This window comes from Colletotrichum gloeosporioides, assembly GCF_011800055.1.
Source record: "Colletotrichum gloeosporioides strain Lc1 chromosome Unknown consensus_40, whole genome shotgun sequence".
Lineage (NCBI taxonomy): Eukaryota > Fungi > Ascomycota > Sordariomycetes > Glomerellales > Glomerellaceae > Colletotrichum > Colletotrichum gloeosporioides.
In genome coordinates, this window is record NW_025544685.1 from 498,958 (window position 1) to 521,168 (window position 22,211).

The following is a 22,211-nucleotide window of genomic DNA, read 5'->3' on the forward strand; positions in this document are numbered from 1 at the left end:
GGTGAGATTTTCCCTTCACCCACCAGCCCTAATTCCTTCCAGCAGGTGAAGCAAGTTTAACTTGTTTATTCTCAACTGAATCAACTCCCCACAACCTTTCTTAAAAAGACCTCCAGTTGAAAACGTTTCACTCTCAACCCTTCACCTTCACCCACTTTGACACCACAGCTTTGTGAAAACCAAAACCACTTCACATCACATCACAACATAATAACAATCCCTTCACAAACCAACTCACTTCTCACTGCCCATCAAGATGAAGTTCTCCAGTAAGTCCCCTTCCACGCGCCACTGCATCAAAAACCAAAAAAAGCGTTCACATCTGACTGAAACTTCACAACAGCCCTCCTCACCACTGGCCTCGCCGCCACCGCCAATGCCTTCGTCATGTCCACCGAGCACAAGGCTGCCACCAACCCCGAGCTCCGCCAGCTCGACAAGCGCGGCTGCTACATCCAGTGCCCCCTCGGCAACTGGTACTGCGAGAAGTCGCCCTACAACTACGTCTGCACCAACGACGGCCGCTTCCGGAAGGACAAGTACGACCAGAGCTGCGAGAACGCCTGCTGGTGCACTTGCGACTTCACTGCCCCCGGCATTGAGAAGAAGGATGGTGGCGCTGCTGCTACCAAGGAGGCCACTGCCTAAAGCCACTTTGGGGTGAACTTCGATGAACATGGACACTACTCGAGGTCTTTGGAGAAGGGATGATGATGCTTGGGAAAGAACATGAGCTTGGATGATGGGGCTTTTGGGAAGGTGGAAGCTGAGATAGAAAGAGCTGCAGCTTCACTTTTGGTCACATCAGTAAATCAGACGCCAAAAATACCAGGGACAAATCACATTGTCAAATTTTCAGGCGAACTTTGAAACTGTGATGGCGTGAGTGAGTGAGGAAGTAGGAGGTCTAAGTGAGAGAAGAGCAGTCATGGAGAAGCAGATGCGGTGGAAGGGCGCTCTTGCCTTTGACTCTTGAGGAAGTTTGAAATGTCTGTCTTGGGACACATGCTGCCGACATCAGGCGACAACCTACATAAGTCTGAATCTTTTTCTTTGCTCTCAACCGACGAGAAGAACAAAATGGCCCAGCGGTCAGGTCAGCGCATTCGTAGCGCCCTGGTGATCCATTATTCGATCGTTGGAGTTGAAGGGTTCAAGCGGATTCTTTTGCCATTTCAACTTTTTACCCCTAACCGCTGGATGATTTCCCATTTAGATTATCGCAGTATATGTGGAAAAATAACTGGGTCGAAGACTTTTGAGGCTCATCACGAAATTGTTCCATGGGTCCTTTCATAAGTTGTCGTCGAGAACCACTTGGAGGCGCTTCCGCCGGCCAATGGGGGAGCGGGGCGCCAGCGCTCTGTCAACCCCACTGAAAGCGCCGGAAGAACAGCTGACTAAGGTTGTGGCAGCAGTCATTACGGGGGCTCGCGTCCTCTGATGCAAACTGCCAGAAGCCATCCCTTTCCTCAAAACATGTCGGACACAGTATCGTCGGGGGATAGGAGACGACGATTCGCCAAGGCAAGTCCACTAATGTTTGCAGAAGAATACGCGTACACTGACAGATCGACCAGGCATGCGATCTCTGTCGCGCCAAGAAAGCGAAATGTGATGGTACCAGGCCCGTCTGCAGCAGGTGTCTGGGTCTGCAGGCACCCTGCAACTATGCCGACGTCAGCAAGCCAGCACGACGACAACGTCTCCGCCAACAAGCTGGCCAACCCGCTGCCCCGGGCGTTTTCCCAGGAGCGCCAGACCGCGGCACTAGGGCAGAGAGGAATGAGACCGAAAGACGTGCTCAGCAGCAAACGCGGAGATTTTCGGCCGAAGGGAGCTCAAGTTCGCGGCCACCGTTTGTGGGTAGTGCGTCTCCATCCGAGGCAACACCCGCTGAGGATCCATCGAAAGCAGGCCGAGACTCGTTGATGGGGGCAGGGCGAGACTTACGGTATTTCGGTATGGCCGTCTTGCATCTTATTCCGGAGCTTCCAACCGCATACTAACACGGCTCAGGATCCTCATCAGCGATCTCATTGCTTCGAGCTCAACCCGTCCCAGTGGAACTTCCAAACGCTCGCGAAAAGACCGCGCGGCCAGATTCAGAAGCAGGGCCCTGGTCTCTGTGGACTCACCCCAAACTACAGGGCGTCTTTGAGAGAAAGCTACACTGTTCCCTTCCAACGTGGACTGAGGCTTTGTCATTAGTAAATGCCTTTTTTGAGCAAGACCACATAGCACTGCCTCTTTTCCACCCGCCCGCCTTCATCGCCCTTCTAGGGCAACAGTACTCTGTAGAGTCGGAAAGCAGTCCAGCTTGGTGGACTGCATTCAATGCCGTTCTCGCAATATCACATCGCAGACGTGTTGAAGAAGGTACTTCAACGGATAAGGAGCTCATGTGGAGCTACGCGGCAAACGCCCTGGACACCGTTCTCGACATTCTTCTGAGAGCAACCCAACTCATGTCGGTCCAGGCTCTATTGACCCTCGCCTGGTTCTTCCTGGGAACCCCTAATCCGCAGCCCAGCTTCATGCTGGTGGCAAATGCCATTCGTCTTGCCCACTCCATCGGACTGCACAGAAAGAATTGCGGCACATCCCTGAGTTCGCTGGAAAGGGCGACAAGAATCAACGTATTCTGGCTGGCGTTTTCCCTGGATAGAGAGCTCAGCTTGCGCACAGGCAGACCTCCCGCGCAAGACTTTGGCGACTTTGACGTGGACCTACCTGATCTCCAATCGCAGCCTGACTTTAGCAATAGCAGCTCCATGGCTGCATCATCCAAGGTCTTCTCCGCTGGGACCCGGCTCGCGGTCATCCAGGCGAAGTTGTACTCAGAGATCTACTTGAGCGAAGGCCTCCAGCCAGTTGATGTCAAGAGGAAAACCACAGATCTGCATCGAGACTTAGAGGAATGGCGTTTGTCATTTGATCTCTGCCCAAATTTGCAAAGATATCCGGAGCTAACGAAGCAAGCTTCAGTTCTACGTCTCAATTACACATTCTACCACACAGTCATCCTGGTTCATCGAGCTCAAAGCGACGTAGAATGGAAGAGGTCCAGCAATTCCGAGAATCCTCGCACACCCTCTTCGAAGTCGATCGAACGCTCACTTGAAGCCGCAAGGTCAATATTAAAAATTGGCTCATTCGTCCCGGAGACCTGGACAAGCTTTCGGTGGTAAGTCAACGACACATGCTTCCATTTCAATATGCAAAAACTCGGCAGCACTGACATTTGGGGATCTCAGGGACGTTATCCCAATAAATGTCACAGCTATCATCGTTCTGTCTCTTCACCTCCGGCGTCGACCGGGTATCTCCACTGCAGGTGACGATTTGGACCTCATTTTGGACGGCATCATGCGTCTTGTCTCGCTTGAACACCAGGAAACAGAGTCGTATCTAAGACCTGTCACGGCAGCTTGCCAGGGCGTCTACACTGCTGCTATCAAAGCCGTGAGAACGCATCATGTTGAGTCGTTTGAGATTGATGATCGTGATCAGGAACGGCCCGTTACAGTTTCCGCCGGTACTGAAGCTGCTCCGGAAAGCCGGACGTCTAGCCTGAGAAACTCTATGCAGAACACGCCGAGAGCCGCGTCACCATTCAGGTTCGAGCCAGAACCCGACTTGAGCACGAATGCACAGATTTCATTCGCCGACGTCCACTGCATCTCGTGGGATCAAACAATGACGGACAGAGATATTGTTCCTTGGGAATTTGATTATCTTTTAGGTGACAACAGCTTTGATCCTCTTGGATGAACCATTTCAGAGGCTACGACAATTTAGACACCCATTCAGGCTTTGATCGTCCCCTCCTTCCCGTTGGCACCTCCCACCCGAGGCTGGTTGATGAGAATTTGAATGCCGGTGCTAAAACCTTGATATCATCCTCAAGACCGTACTCTTTCCCGGACATGTCCCAGAAGTACTCGGGGTGCGTGAAAAGATCGGGACGGATCTTCTGCCATGAAGCGTGCGTCTTCCCAACAAGCACGCTCATGTCGTCGTAATGGCGTGGGAGGAAGTCAGGGTCGCGGGCTCGTAGCTCCCGTTGCTGGTCCTCAGAATACAGTCCAAGCTGATAATACCAGATATTATACTGGGTCAGGCTGACGTCAATGTCAAAGGTGGCGTCCTCTTTCGTTCGCGCCAGCAAGGCTTGGACAGCAGCCGTGGCACCCACCAATCCGGTTTGGTAGTCGGAATTGGCTGAAAGATGGTTAGATCATTCAAGATCATGTAGGGGCAGGAGGTATACTTACGGAGCAATGGCACAACAGCCTCTTCGAGCCCGAGAAACTTGCCCTGCAGATATGACAATCCTACCAAGCAGTCGCTGATCTGTTGCCACCCGGATCGATGGGCGAGCGGGCCCTTAAATCCGTAGCAGTTCTCCCGCATGTAGATGAGACTGGGACTGAGCTTGCGTAGGGTGGCACTGTCGAACCCCAGCTTCTTCAACACCCCAGGGCGGTACCCGTCTACGAGAATGTCTGCGCCCTTCACAAGCTCTTCAAACGCGCTTCTTCCCTCTTCCGTCTTGAGATTCAGGTTGGTGTCCCTCTTTCCCGTCTGGAGGTCCACCATTGTCGGTGCGTACTCAGGCAGCTTGTCGCAGGAGACCCGAAGGACATCGGCCCCAAGGAGGCTGAGAAGCTTTGAGACCGCGGGGCCTGCGATGACGCGTGAGAAGTCGATGATTCTGATACCGGCAAGAGGCTTGAATCCAGATTGGTCCTTTGCCTGGGGCCAGGCTTTCCGCGGTGCCGGGATCTTGGTAGCGCTCCACAGTGGCTCTTTCGACATGATCTTGCCATGCTCGCTGCTAAAGAACTCGTCGGGCGTGTAGCAAATCACGCCAGCTTGCCTGTACTGCTCATTGGCCGTCTGCTCGATGTCCTTGGAATCCCACTGGGCGACCTTGTCGGTGTAGATCTTGAGTGCCTCTTCGGGGCTGACGTCGACATCGCTCACACCCATCATCTTCATCGTGGGCTCGGCGTTCATGGATCCGTGCAGGTGATACCACCGCCCGTCCTTCGTCTGGTACACGTTGGTCGCGTACCGTCTGATGGGATCCGACATCCGGTGCAGATCCATCTTTGAAAGCTCCTTCATCATTTGGGGATGCTGCACGAACGACTTGCCGCCAACTCTGGGCAGCAAGACGGATTCCAGGAACAGAGTCGCGGCGTCGGTGTTCACCTGAACATCCTGCAGCTCGATGCCGTAACGCTCCGCGGCGGCGACGTTGGCTGCTGTGGCCAATAGGGCTGTGAGAGAGGCGCATGACTCCGTGATCTTCAGCGGGGTGAGGACGAATGGTTTGTCGTCGTCTGCGACGAATTTGACTTTCTTGGCGGCGTCTTTGAAGGAATCTGGGAGGTTGAGGCCAGGGTCGGCAAGTAAGACGTCGTTCAGGATGCGAGTTGCCTCGGCGGAGATGGTGTAGGGTGACATGGTGGTTGATGCTATCCCAAAGCTGGACTTTAATGAGTCCGAGAGTCCGCCAGCCGTTTTGCTCTCTGGGTGCACGCCATTTTAATGATGAAGATTCACACCGATACTTGCGGTCATGATACGGAAATCGTTCACTAGTCCGAGTCAGAAGACCCGTACGATCCACACTGTTTCATGCCAAAACTCCGGCGGTGGGCAACGTCGACTTGCATCCCTCGGCCGAATGCAACCGTTGTCTGACGGATTTCGATATCGGGCTCGACGTCGGTATTGTTTGCTTGGCATAAGCACGCTGTTTTTGGGTAATCTTCAAAGCCTATATCCACTTCTCTCCAACAACATCCTTATTCCAGGATCTTCATCACCAACTATTTAGTTTTGGACAGCGCATCGCTTGTACGAGCCGAGGCAATTGTCAAAAGCCTGGGCCACCCATTATGGAGTCGGAGTTTTGGCACCGGAGTTTTGGGGCGCGGAGTTCTGGCATTGGAGCTTGGGCGCCGGAGTTTTGGGACTAGTTGAGGGCGAGCCCACTCCATGACGTACCAAAAGGAACCCCGACGACAACCACGTAGAGCGGTCACATACTTCGGACTTGTTTAGCCGAGACCATTGATTGGAGGCGAGTCAGAGAAGTCCGTGTCAGTCCTGATCCTGGTGCCTCGCTGCATTGCTTTAAACTCATCACCGCCTCAACTCGGCATCGCTTTGATAGCCAGGTGGAATAAGAGTGCATTCGTACATCATTCACTCAATACCACTCCGGGAAAAGATCCCGTAGCTCAATATGGTTTCAAACGATGAAAGGAGAAGTGGCTCTAGGGGCATCAGGCCTGTTCGGATAGCGAACTGCTCTGGCTACCATGGTAGGGCATTGTCAGCTTTGCGGTCTGGTCAACTGTGCTAACAAGACCTACAGGCGACCCGCCAAGAGAAATGTACAAACAGGCGACTCTCGGAGATGTCGATTTCATCACCGGCGATTACCTAGCGGGTACTCATCGTTCATCCTTCTAAAGAGTTATCCTAACGAGATCTCAGAGGTGAACATGGCCAACAATGCCGAGGCGTACGCACAAGGAAAGCACAACGGCTATGAAGAGACTGCCTGGGAAGGCTTGCTGCAGGCCATTGACGTTATTGCGGATAAACGCATCAAGGTTGCAATCAACGGAGGAGCTCTCAATCCCGGAGGCCTTGCCTCGAAAGTGGCCGAATTAGTGCGTAACTCTAACTCCATAGACTCCCTTGACAACTGACCCCGGTCAAGGTCCGTGAAAGAGGCTATGACCTGAAAGTCGCCTATGTCTCTGGGGATAATGTCCTACCGAAATTGGGAAAACATATGCCTCAGCAAAAAGAGGAAGCGCTGGCTCATCTTGACTCTGCTAACCAGCATGTCACCTTGACTTCCGAGTCTTTTATGTTCACCAAGAAAGACAGAGAGCCGAGAGAAATTGTCTCAGCCAATGCCTATCTCGGCGCCCATGCCATTTATGAGGCCCTGCAGAAGGGCGCCGACATAGTCATATGCGGCCGGGCTTCGGATGCGAGCCCCGTCATCGCTTGCGCGTGGTACTGGTGGTCTTGGAACAACACGAGCTACGATGAACTAGCAGGGGCTCTCGTCGCCGGGCACTTGATCGAGTGTTCGGCATATGTCACTGGGGGGAACTTCTCAGGGTTTGAAAACTTCGACCTCGACAACTTCGTCAGTCCGGGTTTTCCGATTGCAGAGATTTCACAAGACGGAACATGCGTCATTACGAAGCATGCTGGTACAGGTGGTATGGTGACTGTTGATACCTGTAGAAGCCAGCTTTTGTACGAGCTTCAGGGCAATGCCTACCTCAACAGCGATGTAAAGGCATACTTGGATGGCGTTGTGATGGAGCAGGTGGAGGAGAATAGGTAAGCTACCATCACTGCGACTGTGAGCGAGATGCTAAACCCCTTGCAGGATTCGTGTTTCTGGGGTACGTGGTGCTCCGCCACCTGATACCACAAAGCTTGCCGTCTTTTACAAGGGTGGCTATGAGCTCCAGGCTCTGTTCAACGCTACGGGTCATTCTTACGAAAGGAAGGCTGCCCTCTTTGAAAAGCAGATCAGGGCCCTGATCGGGGATAAAACTTTGAAAGAATTTGACGTTTTAGAGTTTCAACGGTATGATATCCACGGATCAACTTGACATGTCTTCTAACAGAATCATGCCACAGACTTGGTGTTCCTGCAGCCAATCCGATGAATCAGAACAGTAACACGATTTACATCCGCGTTTTTGCCCAGTCGACCAAGGCGGATGCCCTCAACGCGATCAACCGCGCCGTGCGTGACATTTCCTTGCGGCACTATTCCGGTTAGTATTGCATGTTTTACGCTGTAGGACCACCGAACGGTATTGCTGAAGGAAAAATTTTAGGTTTTCACGCCTCGTTGGACTCGCGCGCCTTAGCTCCACGTCCTTATCTTGCATATTATCCCGCACTATGGCGGCAGAACGATCTCGAGGAGCGTTTCCATTTCGTGAATCCGGACGGCACAACGACATCCCATGATACGACACCACCGCCCAAGTTTGAGGATCTTGGGGATCGTGAATCGTATGACACCAAAGCACCTTTCAAGATCCAAGGCGACCTGAAAACCGTTCGTCTTGGTCAAGTTGCCCATGGGCGCTCTGGAGACAAGGGAGCTAATCTGAATTTCGGATTGTATGTTCAAACACAGGCCCAATGGGACTGGCTGCGTTCGTACATGTCTCGTGTCAATGTACAACAGATGATGGGGAACGATTGGCAAACAGACTTCTCCATCGAGCGAGTTGAGTTCCCGGGCATTTTCGCCGTGCACTTTGTTGTCTATGGCATCCTTGGGCGAGGTGTCAGTAGCTCTAAGCGACTGGACGGATTTGGGAAGGGATTCATTGACTACTTCCGGGACAAGGAGGTGGAAGTTCCGGTCTCTATCTTGGATACACCGTCCAGTGGTCTTCAACCAAGTAGACTCTAGCTCTATTATTTCGGCAATTGTGAGATTTGTCAAAGGAAAATCGAAATTGCACAAATTATCACAATTTCAGAAATCTCAAATCACAATTTCATTCATGAACCATTGGTTCATCCCATATCTATACCCGACTGCTTAGCTAGCACCCAGCATTGAACGGAGTTGGGAGAGTTTACGGGAATTTCCTTGTCCCCGACACCCCGAAACCGATCCAAGAACGGCAATAGTACCGGGATTCTTCACACACTATGTTACCCCTAAAACAGGAAAATCGTCATTCAGGCGGCCAGCTGTGGGATATTGCGGGGTAGAAATAGGCTATGTTCATATAATTCCATACGCGTCGTTAGCTCCCAAATTCGATGAAGCTGCAATACTATCACTCAGTCTGAGTCTGCCGAGTGAGGTCTCATTACTATCAACGCCAAACCCACCAACACTAGTAATTATAAAAGACATTGCTTTCAGTCATGAACATGGAGTATGATACCAGAGAGAAGATTGAGCCATTGGGAACCATTGAGTATGTGACCAACAAGATTCAGAACTTCAGATATGCCAAGCGCTCCAGTTTTGGGCCACGAGCTAATATTCAAACAGTCCCGAGATTGAAGCGGTTGGTCTGGAATCGAGACACTTCTGTCACCCTACTAACATGGCCAGTTCATCAAAGCCCACCCAATGCCTTCGTTTGGCGGGACCCAGGATGTGATGCGCGAGATGATGGAGGCGGCAAAGACAGCACGCCAAGACTCGGACATCGAATACTCCATCAAAATCCCCATGAGAGATGGCTACCAGTCGGAGACTCGCATCCATAAGCCCCCCTCGCCAGATGGGAAGCACCCGGTACTCGTGTTCGTCTACGGGGGTGGCTTCATCATGGGAGACTGCACTCAACTGAGCCCCTACGCGCGCATCGCTGCGAAGCTGTTCAATGCCGTCGTCGTCAACGTATCGTATCGCCTGGCTCCGGCCCACAAGTTCCCGACAGCACCCAATGATGTGTGGGACAGCCTCAAGTGGATTGCAGCAAACGCGCACACCTTTGGCGGTGACCCAGCCGTGGGCTTCATCCTGGGAGGAGCCTCTGCTGGTGGTAATCTGGCCGCAGTCACAGCTCAAAAGTCTCTCGATGAAGGGCTTAACCCAAGCCTCACAGGAGTTTGGCTCTCTATCCCCTACATACTAGAGGAAGAAATCGTGCCTGCTAAGTACAAGGACGTTTGGTTCTCGAGGGAGCAGAACGCGGCAGGGCCGGTTATTGACAAGGCTAGTATGGAGTTCATGGGGCTTGCTTACTCCGCAGACATGAAGTCGCCTGACCTCTCACCTTTCAATGCCAAGGATCCTCACAAAGGGATGCCACCTGTCTATTTCCAGGTCTGTGGTACGGACCCTTTGAGAGATGACGGTTTAGTGTATGAGAGAGTTCTGAGGGATCATGGGGTCAAGACTAGGTTGGATATCTATCCCGGAGCTCCTCACGGTCACATCATGTTCCCTTGCAAGCTGTCCACCAAGTGTCATTTTGATACCTTTAATGGGTTAGCTTGGCTACTGGGAGAGGAAACTCCCAACGAGGAAGTAATCACGCAAGAGCTTGCCGTGAACCCCATCATGTCGGTCTAGATGCATTTCTCTACAAACCAGCACCCAAACCTTGCGAATCGAATTATGTATATAAATATTATTTCTCCTGATAATCTGCAAAGACCCACCAAGAAACTGTGACTCGTTACTCTTATTGAGTTCTGCTATTTGTACCATTGGGTACCTCCATCAGTAAAATTCAAGGATCATGTCTCCTTCTGATTTGCCCCTTGAAGTGTGCTGTCCGCTCTTGTGTGATGTGACCTGGCCCATGATACGTCTCTGTGGTCCGTCATCAATCTGTTGGACGTCTGCATTGTCATCGGTGACTGAGACGTTGTCTTCAAACGTCTTCATCCCTATATCCAATTATCATGGGCTTGAACCTCCTAAGCCGACATGTCGTTCTTCTCTGTGATTTCGTCTTTTCGACTTCCGTTTTGGCTTTCAACATCGAAGCATTTCTCTCTCATTATTTCGTCATATAGCGGTTCAAACTCCCTGATCTCGGGGAGAATTGTATTTCTCCGGGTTTCGTCCGCCTTTGCCTCTTTTGCATTTTCATCCGGTGGCTTAGATGTGTCTGTTGCGACCGACAAGTCGACGACCCTGGTGTGGTATGTGTTCAGCACGACATCGTTCGAATTCTCATTGTTGCTCTTTTCGTATCCAAGCGTTGATGCCTTTTCTCTGAAAAATACTCGCAGGACTGGTATTGAACTAGCAACAATGGCGGTTGCTGTCTCGACGGCTGTCCAAATCGTAACGTCCATACCGTTAACTGAAAAAATAGTCAATAGCTGAGACTAGAAGCCCACTAGTCAGAGGTGTTACACGTACAGAAAAAGTCCCCTTGTTCGAGTTGGACAAGATACACTCCTTTTGTGATAGCGCAGACACCAGACCTGTTGAAGAATATGTCAGCTTCCAGATTCAATGATTTAGCCAGCACAAGAATGGACTTACAGCCATCCAAGACTCATAGCCACACAAATGCCAAGCTTCTCGTGCTTACGCATGCGCATTCCCCAGATGAGCTTCCAAGGAACCAGAGCCAACAAGAAGTCCATAGCAGCACACCATGCGGCGTTGAAGATCCCGTAGTTGAGGGTAATTGATTCATCCCAACAGGTGCCCTCCATCTGTCTGTTGAAGTTCTTCTGTATCGGCGTGCACTTGAGCCATGTGAGAGTTGCACTTGGCAACATCACAAGTGTCAAAGTAACCACGGCAAACCATACGAAGCCCCTAGACCATCCACTTGTAAGACGCAGCAACGTTACACCGAACCCAACTTTGCTGCCAGTCGAGGCAAAACATGATATCGAGGCGCCGATGGAGGTGTACATCGCTATCGTGAGGAGATTTGTCTGAGGGTTGACATCGTAAAAGTGGCGGCCGAAACCAAGATTAATTCCCAATTGGGTGATGATGGACTCGACGAGGAGACATGTCTAAACATTAAGTTAGCACAAGGTTCTTTGACCAGACTGTTGTATCGGTAACTTTACCCATGAGAATATCAGGATCCAATCATCCCACCACAGCTTCTGATGCCGACTCAATTTTGCGTATATACGCAAAGCCAGAAAAGCGCCACAAAAGAAGCAGAGAAACCACGTTATTCCTCCGATCAATGGCCCTCGCGTCTCGATCTGAGCCATCGCTATTCCATCGAGTGATGCCTTCCAGCCCCGGCGCCAACGCGAGTCGACTGCGGGCGTCAAGTCGTGAAATGAGTGAGGTAGCCAGGATGGCTCTAGGATAAAGTAGGAGCCATCCGACGCACAGAGACAGCGACATCCTCCCAGATATCAAAAGAGGTCGACCCAGGTCGTCCTGGACACACTATGATATCCCCGAGAGCCGGTGCCACCGCCTGGAACTCGCGCGCTTCATTAAGGTTCATCTTGCGGCGCACGGCTACGGGAGGGAGGCGGGTTGTTTGTGCCCGGTGAGGCGGGTGAGCGGGAAGTGCGGTCTTGGGTGCTGAGAGAGACACTCGATAGCGATGAGCCGGGGAGGCCGCTGTCGGGATATGTCACCCTGAGAGGACGCATGTCGGCGATAGAACTCGACTTGGCCACTTCCACGGAAGTCCAGACCATGATGCAAGGTGTCATGCCCCGGGAAGTAGCCGATGGAGTGAAGAGGTTATCTGATGAATGAACTCTATTATGAGCTGATTGACTGTGTTGGGTGAAAAGACTGCCTTCTTCACCAGATGCCTTAGAGGAATCAGCAAGGATGTGTAGGCTAGGTGAGTCAGTTCTTCGGAGTTTAGATCATCAGAATGCCCTTGGCCTATGAAACACCGCAATGGACGAAGCGTCCCAGGTAGCCTAGAGCCATTCAATGTTTCTTGTTTATCCCTTTACTGCCAAGACAGCTCGTCCAGGAGGCTCTTTGAAATGATAACATGCAGACATTCTACATGATGTGCATAACTTTCATTTGGTTTCTCCGATCTAACTTTCAACGGTTTCTCGATGCAACGCTGGTCAGACTGGACAGCAGTTGGCAGCCACTGATTTTGTTCTAGGTGCATTCGAGATGGCTACCCGGCATCAAGCGTCGGAAGTAAAACTGCGCTCAGACAGCGAGTCTGCGTCACAATCTGCGAGAGACTTCCTATGATCAGATGTTAGAGCGAATGCTCTTGTCCCGCTCTCGCTTCGGTTTGTTACATGGTTTCATGTAGCTTCTAGCCTGGGGCTGACACTGAAGTTTAAATCAAAGACGCAGCCCTATGGCAATCGAAGCCGACCACCCCTCATTGGGTAATGAGATGGCGAGATCAGGCGGACATTATTGCTCCGCATAAGGCCTCAGACTGTGGTGAGACCCCACTGAATCTGGATGCTCACGAACTTGAAATGGCCAAGACGGAGCTTGTGGTATCTTTTTGGCATGTTCCGATGGTCGTGAACGGAACAACATCGATGAGTAAGAGCCGCAGAGTCAGTATTGGCACTGAAAACCGCGCCCAAGGTCGGGAGCAACACATAATAAAGGTTATCTGATCTTTCGGTTTCTGTGATTGAAGCAGCCAGTGACCCGGATACATCTCCGGTCTAATGTTTTCGTCAGGTTCATGCTCCTTGACGATGGTCCTGCTCGCTCAATGATTTGCCTCAAAGACCTCTTGGCGCGCTGCAGAAGACGTGGCCGCCACCACTAGCATGTGAAGCCTCATCATGTCGACTACGATTGATAAACATTCATAAGGTCTTACGTGCTATAGTATCGCGGCGTGGCGGGAACGCGGGAGACGGTCATTCATATCCCGCGAAGTCCGTCTTCACAGTTCACGTCGGCAACTGACCATTAGCCGTTCGCAATGGAAATAGTGGCATTCTGGGGCAGAGTGGGCCTTTCTCGGTACGGACCGATAGATGGACCTCTTCTCGGGCTGAATAGTGTTGCATTCCACTTGACCCTGGTTTCATGGGCCTGGGATTACTGGAACTACTGCGGTGCTTCTTCATCGACCATATTCATTTGGTGATTATTGGATTGCCCTTGTGTGAGCAATCAGAAATAATCTTAGGTGGGTTCATCTCAGCTCCTGGACTAGTTCTGGCAGCTGAGAAGCAGAACTCAGCTGAATTGAAAAGCTGTCAAGATCAAAATGACGACGCAATTGAAAATGGAGAGCTTATCCGCCGATCAAGTGAACGGCGAACACCGAAATGTAAGCGGAAGTCAATTATCCGGACTGACCTGCGGTACTAGAGCTGGAAAGTTTCGCTTCGAATGGTGTCGGCTTGTGGGGGTCTGATGCACCGTGATGTCTGGCAGGGGCCAGAAGGCGCAATGTCAGTCGACAGACAGCGTGATCGGGCGCCATGTCGCAAGACCAGATGTAGCTTCACTGTATGGTTGTGAGGGCTACACTGCTGTCGGCCTTGACTCAGCAATCGTGGTTGCATTGCAGTGGTAACGCAGGGGGTCCGTCTGGCCAGCCTCTGTCATGTCTGGCAACGGCAAAGCTCTTGGCATCATTTTGGGGGCATTGTAGTGAACATGTAATTACAGTGTTCACCGAGCGGAGATGGGGGCAGAATAGAGGGCGGGAAATGGAACTTTTGCTTGCGCTACTAATCCGAGCTACGGATACGTGCGGATGCGACGACTCAGCACTCCAGCACCGGACTTCCACGCATGATCTACTGCGTACTAACTGCGGTCAAATCTACAGCTTACCTTCATCTACCTCAACAGTCAGATCGTGTCGTGAGAACACCGAGATTCCTATTGTTCAGCAGGCTGCAGGCACGCATCGTTACGCATGTTTTGATGGAATGGGGAGAGCATGGGTTTATGCGGGGCAGAGGCACAGGAACATGCGCCCGTCTCTCATGTGATGAGCCAAGGTTCGCAATCCGCCCGATGAATATGGAGAGGCTCAGCAATTTACAGCCGCCGCCAAGCTACCAAAGTCCATAAGCGCAGTGCGACGAACAACTGATCACACATTTTGAGATGAAGAGGGCGGAGTTCCTTCGGAGTCATCGCTTCTTGCCGCCCTGCCATCAGCAAGAGTTCTGCCCAAGACAGCGAACGGACCAGCGGTGCTTTCCTGACTGAAAGTCTGTAGCCCTACTTTTCCGCTCTCCAACGGGTCCTTTTCCCCTTGAACACGCTCTTTCAGCGCTACATTCCGTCACGGCTACGCCATACTGAACCGTGCTGAACATGGAGCCCCCTCAAACGAGCCCAAATTGGGACACAGGCCCTAGTCTTCAACGATAAGATAGGCCAATTGGATGCTTCCGCTGAGAGCAGACTAACATTTCGGTTGCGCATCTCACTTTTTCTGGCGCAGGCTGCGCCCTTGATATGCCATCCCGCGGCACCCGTTGCGACTCATGCTAAGGTCCAACACGTGCCTCTTCAGTCTCAAGATGGGAGGAAAAAGGCCACCATAGACCATGCCATGCAGCACAGTCAGTGAAGCTTCTCCGCATTGTTCGATTTGGAGAACTGTTACAGGACGCGTGGCGCGCCAACGTTCTTTGGGAGAGAATCTTTTTTCTATCCTATCTTACCTTTGCGCCCTACGACACCTCATGGCGGTGTTGAATATTACTGGCCATGTTCCCTGCCAGAATTCCCGACAGTTCATCCTCATTTGCCCTGATACTGGGCGAACAGGACTTGCCGAGTTCTTCGGCAGCCCACATGAGAAGGTTTGCTTAAACGGAGACAACCATAGCTTTTCGGTCCACTTGGCGGCGCCTTTTCAGAAGGTCTCTCAGGGATCATGCGAACTGACGCACTGCGACCCTAATCAATCTGTTAACAGAGAGGATCCGCGTCGCAATGGAAGGTTCCTTGATGTCCTGCAAAACAGCCGCTGTCTACCCCTGACAAGCGCATCTTCACCCCCCACCGTCGCGAGTTATTCTTAACAATTCTCTCGCTGGCCCTTGCAGTACCTTCGCCCTGCCAGAGCTTGATTCCCTGCCAGTCCCCGGTTTTACATGCCACCTCAAGTGCCCGTACGAACCGTGAAGCCGGGGTCTCTTTTACATGCTCATCCCCCCCGCCGCGACTCGTTGGTCGTCGCCAAGCGGTCTGTCCTTTTCTCTCCTGTGCCAGCGACTCGACTTGGATCGATTCTGCGAAAACATGATCCCTCGCCAGCACAGATAGACCCTTCCGAGAGATCGAGAAGCGACGGTCTTCCGAGAAACACCACCGCGTCTACTTCGCATCTTCCTTCGCCTTGCGCCATGGCGGTCCGGTCGACTTTGCGCCGGGCGCTGGCGTTCACCGGTTCCGGCTCCGGGCTCGTCCCGTGTCTCACAGCGCTCGGGCTCGTCCTCTTCCAAGCCGGCTCGGCAGCAAACATCTTCGACGCCCGCGAACGAGGGCAATTCAACTTCTCTCCGACGTCTGCGTTGACGATTTCCGAGTTCCTGAGGTTTTTGATTTCGACGATTCTCTTCAAGCGCGAAGTGCGCAGTCGAACGGCGAATGGCACCGAGTATTCTTCGCTCGGCGAATCGGAAGAGTTGGATCTCGACAACTATGACAGCGGACGGTCGTCGCTCGAATACAACACCGAGAAAGTTTCAGCGCATGAAAAGATTGGAGGTGTAAGGGCGCTGTGGCGCTTCGTCTGGGGAGATGCGGGTGCGGAGATCAGATTTGCTTTTGCGAGGATCGCGCTGCTGCAGATGATTGCCAGCAACTTGGTATGATTGGAAGAGCTCTACCCACCATGCAGTTGTTGCGCATGAATGAAGCTAACGTGACACTTCTACCAACCAGTTGTTCCTCAATTATCTAGTGGCCGACCCGGGAACTGCCCAACTGATGAAGAGCGGCATTGCCATTGGTGCCGCCCTCTTTGCGACACCAGCGTTTGGATTGAGAGGACCCAAGACAAGGTGGATGGCATTTCTGATCCAGGTATGTGGTTTTGTTATCTCCCGACATGAAAGCTACTAACAATTACAGACCTCTGGCTTGGTCCTCTCCCAATTCTACCCGCAACATCGCACGAGAGCTTCGACATACCAGTTGCACCTCTATTTCGCTTTCGTCGCACAGTCAGCCTTCAGCTCCTTGTCCGACATCTATGGAGAGAAGTTGCTCAAGAACATCGAGCTCGGTTCCAATGCATCCAACATAATCTTGGGCGCATTCGGTGTTGTTTTCAACCTATTCGCGCACGCGCTTGTGCGCTACGCCAACGTGATGGAGCCGGGTTTCTTCGACGGATACGACAGCAGAGGCATTTCAGTCGTCATCATGATGACAATGCTGGGGCTGATCTCTACTGTTGCCTCTAGACGTAAGTTGCCTTGTGGTCAGGTCTTTGTGGACCGCGCTTCGTTGCTAATCTCAGTCAACTAGACATCGACTCCTGGGCCAGATGGTTCACTAACGACACCACTACGATTATCTTACTGTTGGCTTCAATGAGCTACACGCCCGTCAGATACAGCTACTTCATCATCCCAGGCACGGCGCTCATACTCATTGCCTCGCTGGCCTACCTGAAATTCAGCCCCATGAAAGACTACAGTGCGCCGACGCCTACTGAGGACCGAGCGCCAGCTTACTCTGTAGGCACATCAAAGGTAAGCTTATTAATACAGAGTTATGTTTTATTGATAAGTTTGCTCACATCATGTTAGAAGCTGAAGTTCAGCCTCCTGACGTTGGCCAGCGTCATCGGCGCTGGCATCGTCCCCTTCGCAACCATCGCCGAGCCCCCGCACACGCCCGAGTATCGACTGGTCATGAGAGACGACACCGACGGCCACTGCTTGACACCGCCGGCTAACATACTTCGGCCTTTCACGGACAAAAAGGAACCTTTCCAAATTCAAGCTGGCGAAGGCAACCTTACCGCCTCGCCTTTCAGCAACACTCTGGCCATGGTTCGCTGGAACGCGAAGCGCATGGAACGTGTGCCTCTAATCATGAAGTACAAGCCTTTCTTCCACACTGTCCACATTTCCATGCCGGAAGTTATGGAGGACAAGCCGAAGACCTATCACAACCTGACGCATTCGCAATACGACCGTCACGAAACGATATATATGCAGGTGGCGCATACGATGAAGCTCATTCTGGACGAACAGCCTGATATTGAGGGGTTGATGTACTTCCATTTCGACTCCTGGATCGATCCAATGGGCTGGGTTGACGAGAACCGCCAGTCCATTTGGTACCCAACCTCGCATAACACGCGCCAGTTTGAGGGTGACGGGCCGCGGTACATGTGCATGAACGACTGGCAGAAGTTCCCTCAATGGTGGGGATGGTACCACAAGTGGAACGAGAAGGCCGTCACCGTCAACGGCGAGATTATTCGAATGAACCGCGGATACGACGTCGTGGAGGATGAGTTCTGCGTAGGCTGGTCGGACATTTACTACATCCCCCGCCGCTTCTTCGCCGACTTTATCTTCCTTTCTTACGTTTACGGTTGCGCGGACTTGTTCCACGAGGTTGCGATCCCGACCATGTTGAACATCATCGACCGCAGCCGACGCAGCGAGAGCGCGCCATTCCAGTCGCTCATTGACCGCATTGGAGACTGCTGGGGAGGATGCTGTGACGACTCAGCGACACCACATGATGTGAAGTGGACACGCTGTGGACACCGATTGGATTATTTGAAGCAAGAGGTTGTGGATGCGCACTACGGCCGTTTGGATGAGCAGACTGCATGGCTTGGTCAAAATCAACGGACGACCAAAAGCGAACGGCGTTAAACTTTGGTATATGGGGCATTAGACATAGCGATAACCGACTCTTTCAATTCTTTTTCACATAGCACAAAATAAATTGACTTTACTTCACTAAGCAGATTTGCCACAGAGTTTGAATCCACGTGAAAGTGATTGAGCCCAATCCTACTCAACATATGGCGACATCAAAGCTGTCAATGCCAGCATCGCGCAACAGCCCCATGCCGAAGACCGGATACTGATCTCCGTCACCAACAGTGGAGCAGCTGTGTTAAGCAACAACCGCGACCATCGACAATCGATCCACCTTCGGGTATGTGGCGCAATGGCTAGCGTGCGGTCTTCCGGTATCTCCATTACCAAGTTGGCCGTGGTTGCAGGTTCGAGTCCTGTCATACTCGGATCAGATTTATTTTTGTCATGCTTCTGCAGCTACGTACGGTGCTTGACATCCAATGGTAGCGTTGTAGAACAGAACGACAACCTCCGTGATCAAGCTGAGTCACCTTGACCTAGGTTGATCGTATTAAGTATGGCAGTCTCACCGTAAGCAGAAGAAACACTAAAGTTCCCAGTCACAGCTGCTTACATGCCCATGCCGTGATGGCGGAGAGCTTTACTACACACGTCCAGGCTACTTGGGTTACGGGTAACCGAAGTAGGCGCGATTGAGCTTACTCTTGGCGCACCTTTGCCGAACCAATCTCAACCAATCTGGACCATGTCGTCCTACAGCGCGGGCACATTGCACAAGCTCATTTCATCCTTCGCTTTCGCTTGGGGCGATATTAACTTGACCTGATTCTTCTTTAGACTACCGTTTCCATCCCTTTTGCATACTGACATGTCATATCAACAGCTTCACTTCACGGGTGACGACTGTGACGGTATTCTTCACTGACGGTATTCTTCACTCGGCAGCAGCCCTACTTTCCTCGTCCAGCCAGACAAAATTATCAGTCGAATTCGAAGAAATGTAAGTCGCGCCTTCGAGCCAATGCGAACCCACAGAGCTAGCTGCCTTGGGAGTGATGTTTTGTTAGAAACAACATGAAACGTGAGATTTCTGATACAGGACTGTGTATCAGATGACCATGCCGCCGCAATGGCACAGCTATACGTGAGGAAGCATCTGGAGCCATGCTGGCAGAGCAAAAGACCCAATTGCGAGACATCGAACGTCGAGAAAAGACTCAACGAGAACGTAAGTCCGAGCTGCCAGAATCAACAAGCCAAACTCAAACATGACGAAAATACAATAGAATCTCAACATGTCCAGGTAGGACACCAGACTTTGACAGATCCGATGCCCTTGATTGCCCCTGACTCCCTCACCTTGTCGTTCGCTCCCTGGATCCTCCCTCGCTCTCCCTCTTTCAGCGTCATTCCGTATGGCTTCTTTAACATTCCAGGATCCTTCTACATTGCAGATGTATGACATGAACGCGTTGAACATGACCTGTGCAGGGACAAGTGCGCAAATGATGATACAGGCAATTAGCCATATCGTGCGCTCAGGACCTGACGGAAACTTATCTGGCAGTGCGCTGAGATGTATGCCGCCGTAGAGCAACGTTCCCAGGCACCCCACTAGGTATCGTACCCGCCAAACTCCACTCTGCGTTATGTGGTTGCGATTGTCTGGATCTCCCATCCAGGTGCCGGATAATGCAACAGGAATGCGCAGCCACTTGTATTTTCGCGGAACATGAGGTGATGGTATGTTGCTTCCAGTTTGCATGCACATGCCGAGGTAGTCATCGCGTGGAAAGACAGCAACCTCATTGTCTTGTGGCTCCTCGAAGTCTGTGAATGATGTGATATAGGAAGCTGCTCGTTCGATTCTCTTCACGTCTGATGGCGATAGCACCAATTCTTCCGGCAATTTATCGCTCTTCTTGTAGCGTACACCACATTCGAGGGCCCAACCATCACGGAGCGTCACACCCGTATCAGATGACGGCTGTATGTTGTCTGTGGTTCCACTGCGGAACACGAATGCTTTTGTGCGAGCCTTGGGACACCACTGCGATTGTATAGCTAGAGCAAGAAAGCCCTGCATCTTGTCGGATTGCAGTTCCAGTATTTCGGGCTGGTTGATATCCATGGGTTTCTAACACAAACGAATAAGTCATCATAAAAGAAATACGAATGAGCTGTACCACCGTCCTGGATGCATGAAGCTTACTTTGAACCAAAATATATATATGACAACAGCGCATAAAACGTGAGCCATAACGTGGATCTCTAAGATGGCAATCGTCAAGCCTTGCCGCTTTCGCACCAGGCATTGAGCGGCCATCCAAGTTATCTGAGTCATGATGGCAATCTTTTGAAAGACATTCGCCTTGTTTCTGTCCTCTAGAAGCTTTGGATTGTCGAGTAACTCTGACTTCTCCTCAGTCCGGCATGTCATTAGTTCGAGGAATCCGGAAGGTGAGAGTGCTACTCGTTTCGGGCAGTCATATCCCCCAAGGCACGACTCGCCTGGCTGTATATCCTCAATGGAGACTTGAAAGCCACCCATGACGACAAAGAAGCAGAACTGAAGGTTATATTCCGGCTGCATTGGATCAGTCAGTAAAAGCGTTTGGAAATTGGTTATCTTTACGGATCTTGCAAAACGGTTTCATTTGCAACAAAACACTGTCGCGTTTAACGTACCATTGTATTAGCTTTATCGTTGCTTTTCATTTCAGCTAACCTTTTCCTCAAGCTGCATGCTTCCAGAAATTCGCCAACAGCCACTGCTATTACAGTATCAGGAAACAGGAGGGCTATGAAAACCCACGGAAGCTTGCTTAAGAAGGCGGAATATCGACCAGTATCCGCAGGGATGTTGAGATGAAGTACAGACCAGATGCAAGCGAGTAGAGTGACGACCGAAGTCAGAACAATATCCAATGTTCCTCTCACTGTGGGCGACATGACCCAGCCAGTGACTGAAATTGTCGACAATGCCGTGTCGTTGTGGCGATTGTCGTATATCAACTGCTCAATTTCACTGGAGTTCTGTGACTTTGCGCAAACTCTCCAGGAGAAGCACAGCCAAATAAGATACAGAAGACGCGCCATGATCGAAAGAGTACTTTGGAATGTTACAAAATGGTTCAAGTTGGGGTCCAGTGTGTCTCATGTGCCAGTTTTCATGGGCACACATCTTATAGTATAATATTGTCATCGCGTTTATGTCTGGCTTTCAGTGACACTTGTGGTTCGATCTCGATACTGTTGCTGAAACCGGAAAGATTTTGATTTGCGGCGTGCACTACGAAGCCACCCTCGGGCCATGGTGGTTGCTTGAAAATCATCGGAACACGAGCATATCCAAACAAGACTTCACGATCAATCCTTCCAAGTCCTCATCTTCACACGCCCTGGAAAAGAAGAGATAATGTTGTCTAAGACATTTTGCGCGGATGAGATTGGCGGCTGTAGATGAAACGAGTCAAGACCGGTAGTTCAGATCTGTCGTGTTTGATAGATTGTTGGTTGCGTCGCCTTGGTTCCATCTTGGTGAAAGAAACATTCAAAAGTCCAAGGTGGTTCAGCTCGGTAATTTCATTGAGAGGCTGAGACAGTAGGAAAGGCCAATCGCACAAAGCCACAAGGTCTCTACCATAATCCTAAGCTTCCGCCACAAGTCGGCGGATACTGTGATTGACTCAGATGAGCCGCCTTGGCAACTGAATTCAGACATATTCACAACTGCCCTGTCACTGCAAGACCAGTCAAACATTAGGCTACTGTTGAAGATGTCTTAGACACCTCCTCATTACCGAAAGTTCAGCTGATGTGGTGAGGCAAGCCACAAAGACTTGACTACCAAAGGCAATTACTATTAGCGTTGTTTGCTTATACGTTAGCCGTTTTCAGACACAATGGCTTGAGACAATGTTCAGCGGTGAAGATGTTCTTTTGTA

The 22,211-nt window shown here is 51.3% G+C and overlaps 6 protein-coding genes and 1 pseudogene across 7 annotated transcripts; 5 read left to right on the plus strand and 2 right to left on the minus strand.

The window, feature by feature from the left end:
* Nucleotides 1–256: 256 nt before the first annotated feature.
* Nucleotides 257–648, plus strand: GCG54_00005180 (uncharacterized protein; the record flags this gene model as incomplete). The annotated part of the gene is made up of 2 exons (XM_045405210.1): nt 257–269; nt 344–648. 2 exons carry the CDS (start codon nt 257–259, stop codon nt 646–648), a joined length of 318 nt encoding a protein of 105 aa, XP_045264974.1.
* An 831-nt stretch (nt 649–1,479) lies between these two features.
* Nucleotides 1,480–3,774, plus strand: GCG54_00005181 (annotated as a pseudogene). Its single transcript has 3 exons — nt 1,480–1,742; nt 1,918–3,187; nt 3,258–3,774. Coding segments are annotated over exons 1-3 (2,050 nt in total).
* Nucleotides 3,775–3,787: 13 nt separating this feature from the next.
* GCG54_00005182 (Succinate--hydroxymethylglutarate CoA-transferase) lies at nt 3,788–5,475 on the minus strand (the record flags this gene model as incomplete). Its single annotated transcript, XM_045405211.1, has 2 exons — nt 3,788–4,224; nt 4,278–5,475. The coding sequence occupies 2 exons, from the start codon at nt 5,473–5,475 to the stop codon at nt 3,788–3,790; spliced, it is 1,635 nt and encodes a 544-aa protein (XP_045264975.1).
* A 787-nt stretch (nt 5,476–6,262) lies between these two features.
* On the plus strand, nt 6,263–8,485 carry GCG54_00005183 (uncharacterized protein; the record flags this gene model as incomplete). The annotated part of the gene is made up of 7 exons (XM_045405212.1): nt 6,263–6,341; nt 6,395–6,469; nt 6,517–6,695; nt 6,746–7,386; nt 7,436–7,639; nt 7,693–7,832; nt 7,896–8,485. 7 exons carry the CDS (start codon nt 6,263–6,265, stop codon nt 8,483–8,485), a joined length of 1,908 nt encoding a protein of 635 aa, XP_045264976.1.
* Nucleotides 8,486–8,952: 467 nt separating this feature from the next.
* Nucleotides 8,953–10,114, plus strand: GCG54_00005184 (AB hydrolase superfamily protein B1A11.02; the record flags this gene model as incomplete). The annotated part of the gene is made up of 3 exons (XM_045405213.1): nt 8,953–9,005; nt 9,083–9,098; nt 9,146–10,114. The coding sequence occupies 3 exons, from the start codon at nt 8,953–8,955 to the stop codon at nt 10,112–10,114; spliced, it is 1,038 nt and encodes a 345-aa protein (XP_045264977.1).
* Nucleotides 10,115–10,464: 350 nt separating this feature from the next.
* GCG54_00005185 (uncharacterized protein) lies at nt 10,465–12,183 on the minus strand (the record flags this gene model as incomplete). Its single annotated transcript, XM_045405214.1, has 5 exons — nt 10,465–10,856; nt 10,916–10,980; nt 11,042–11,529; nt 11,925–11,998; nt 12,078–12,183. The coding sequence occupies 5 exons, from the start codon at nt 12,181–12,183 to the stop codon at nt 10,465–10,467; spliced, it is 1,125 nt and encodes a 374-aa protein (XP_045264978.1).
* A 3,630-nt stretch (nt 12,184–15,813) lies between these two features.
* GCG54_00005186 (uncharacterized protein) lies at nt 15,814–18,312 on the plus strand (the record flags this gene model as incomplete). The annotated part of the gene is made up of 5 exons (XM_045405215.1): nt 15,814–16,278; nt 16,355–16,495; nt 16,544–16,880; nt 16,943–17,169; nt 17,227–18,312. 5 exons carry the CDS (start codon nt 15,814–15,816, stop codon nt 18,310–18,312), a joined length of 2,256 nt encoding a protein of 751 aa, XP_045264979.1.
* Between the last annotated feature and the right edge of the window lie 3,899 nt (nt 18,313–22,211).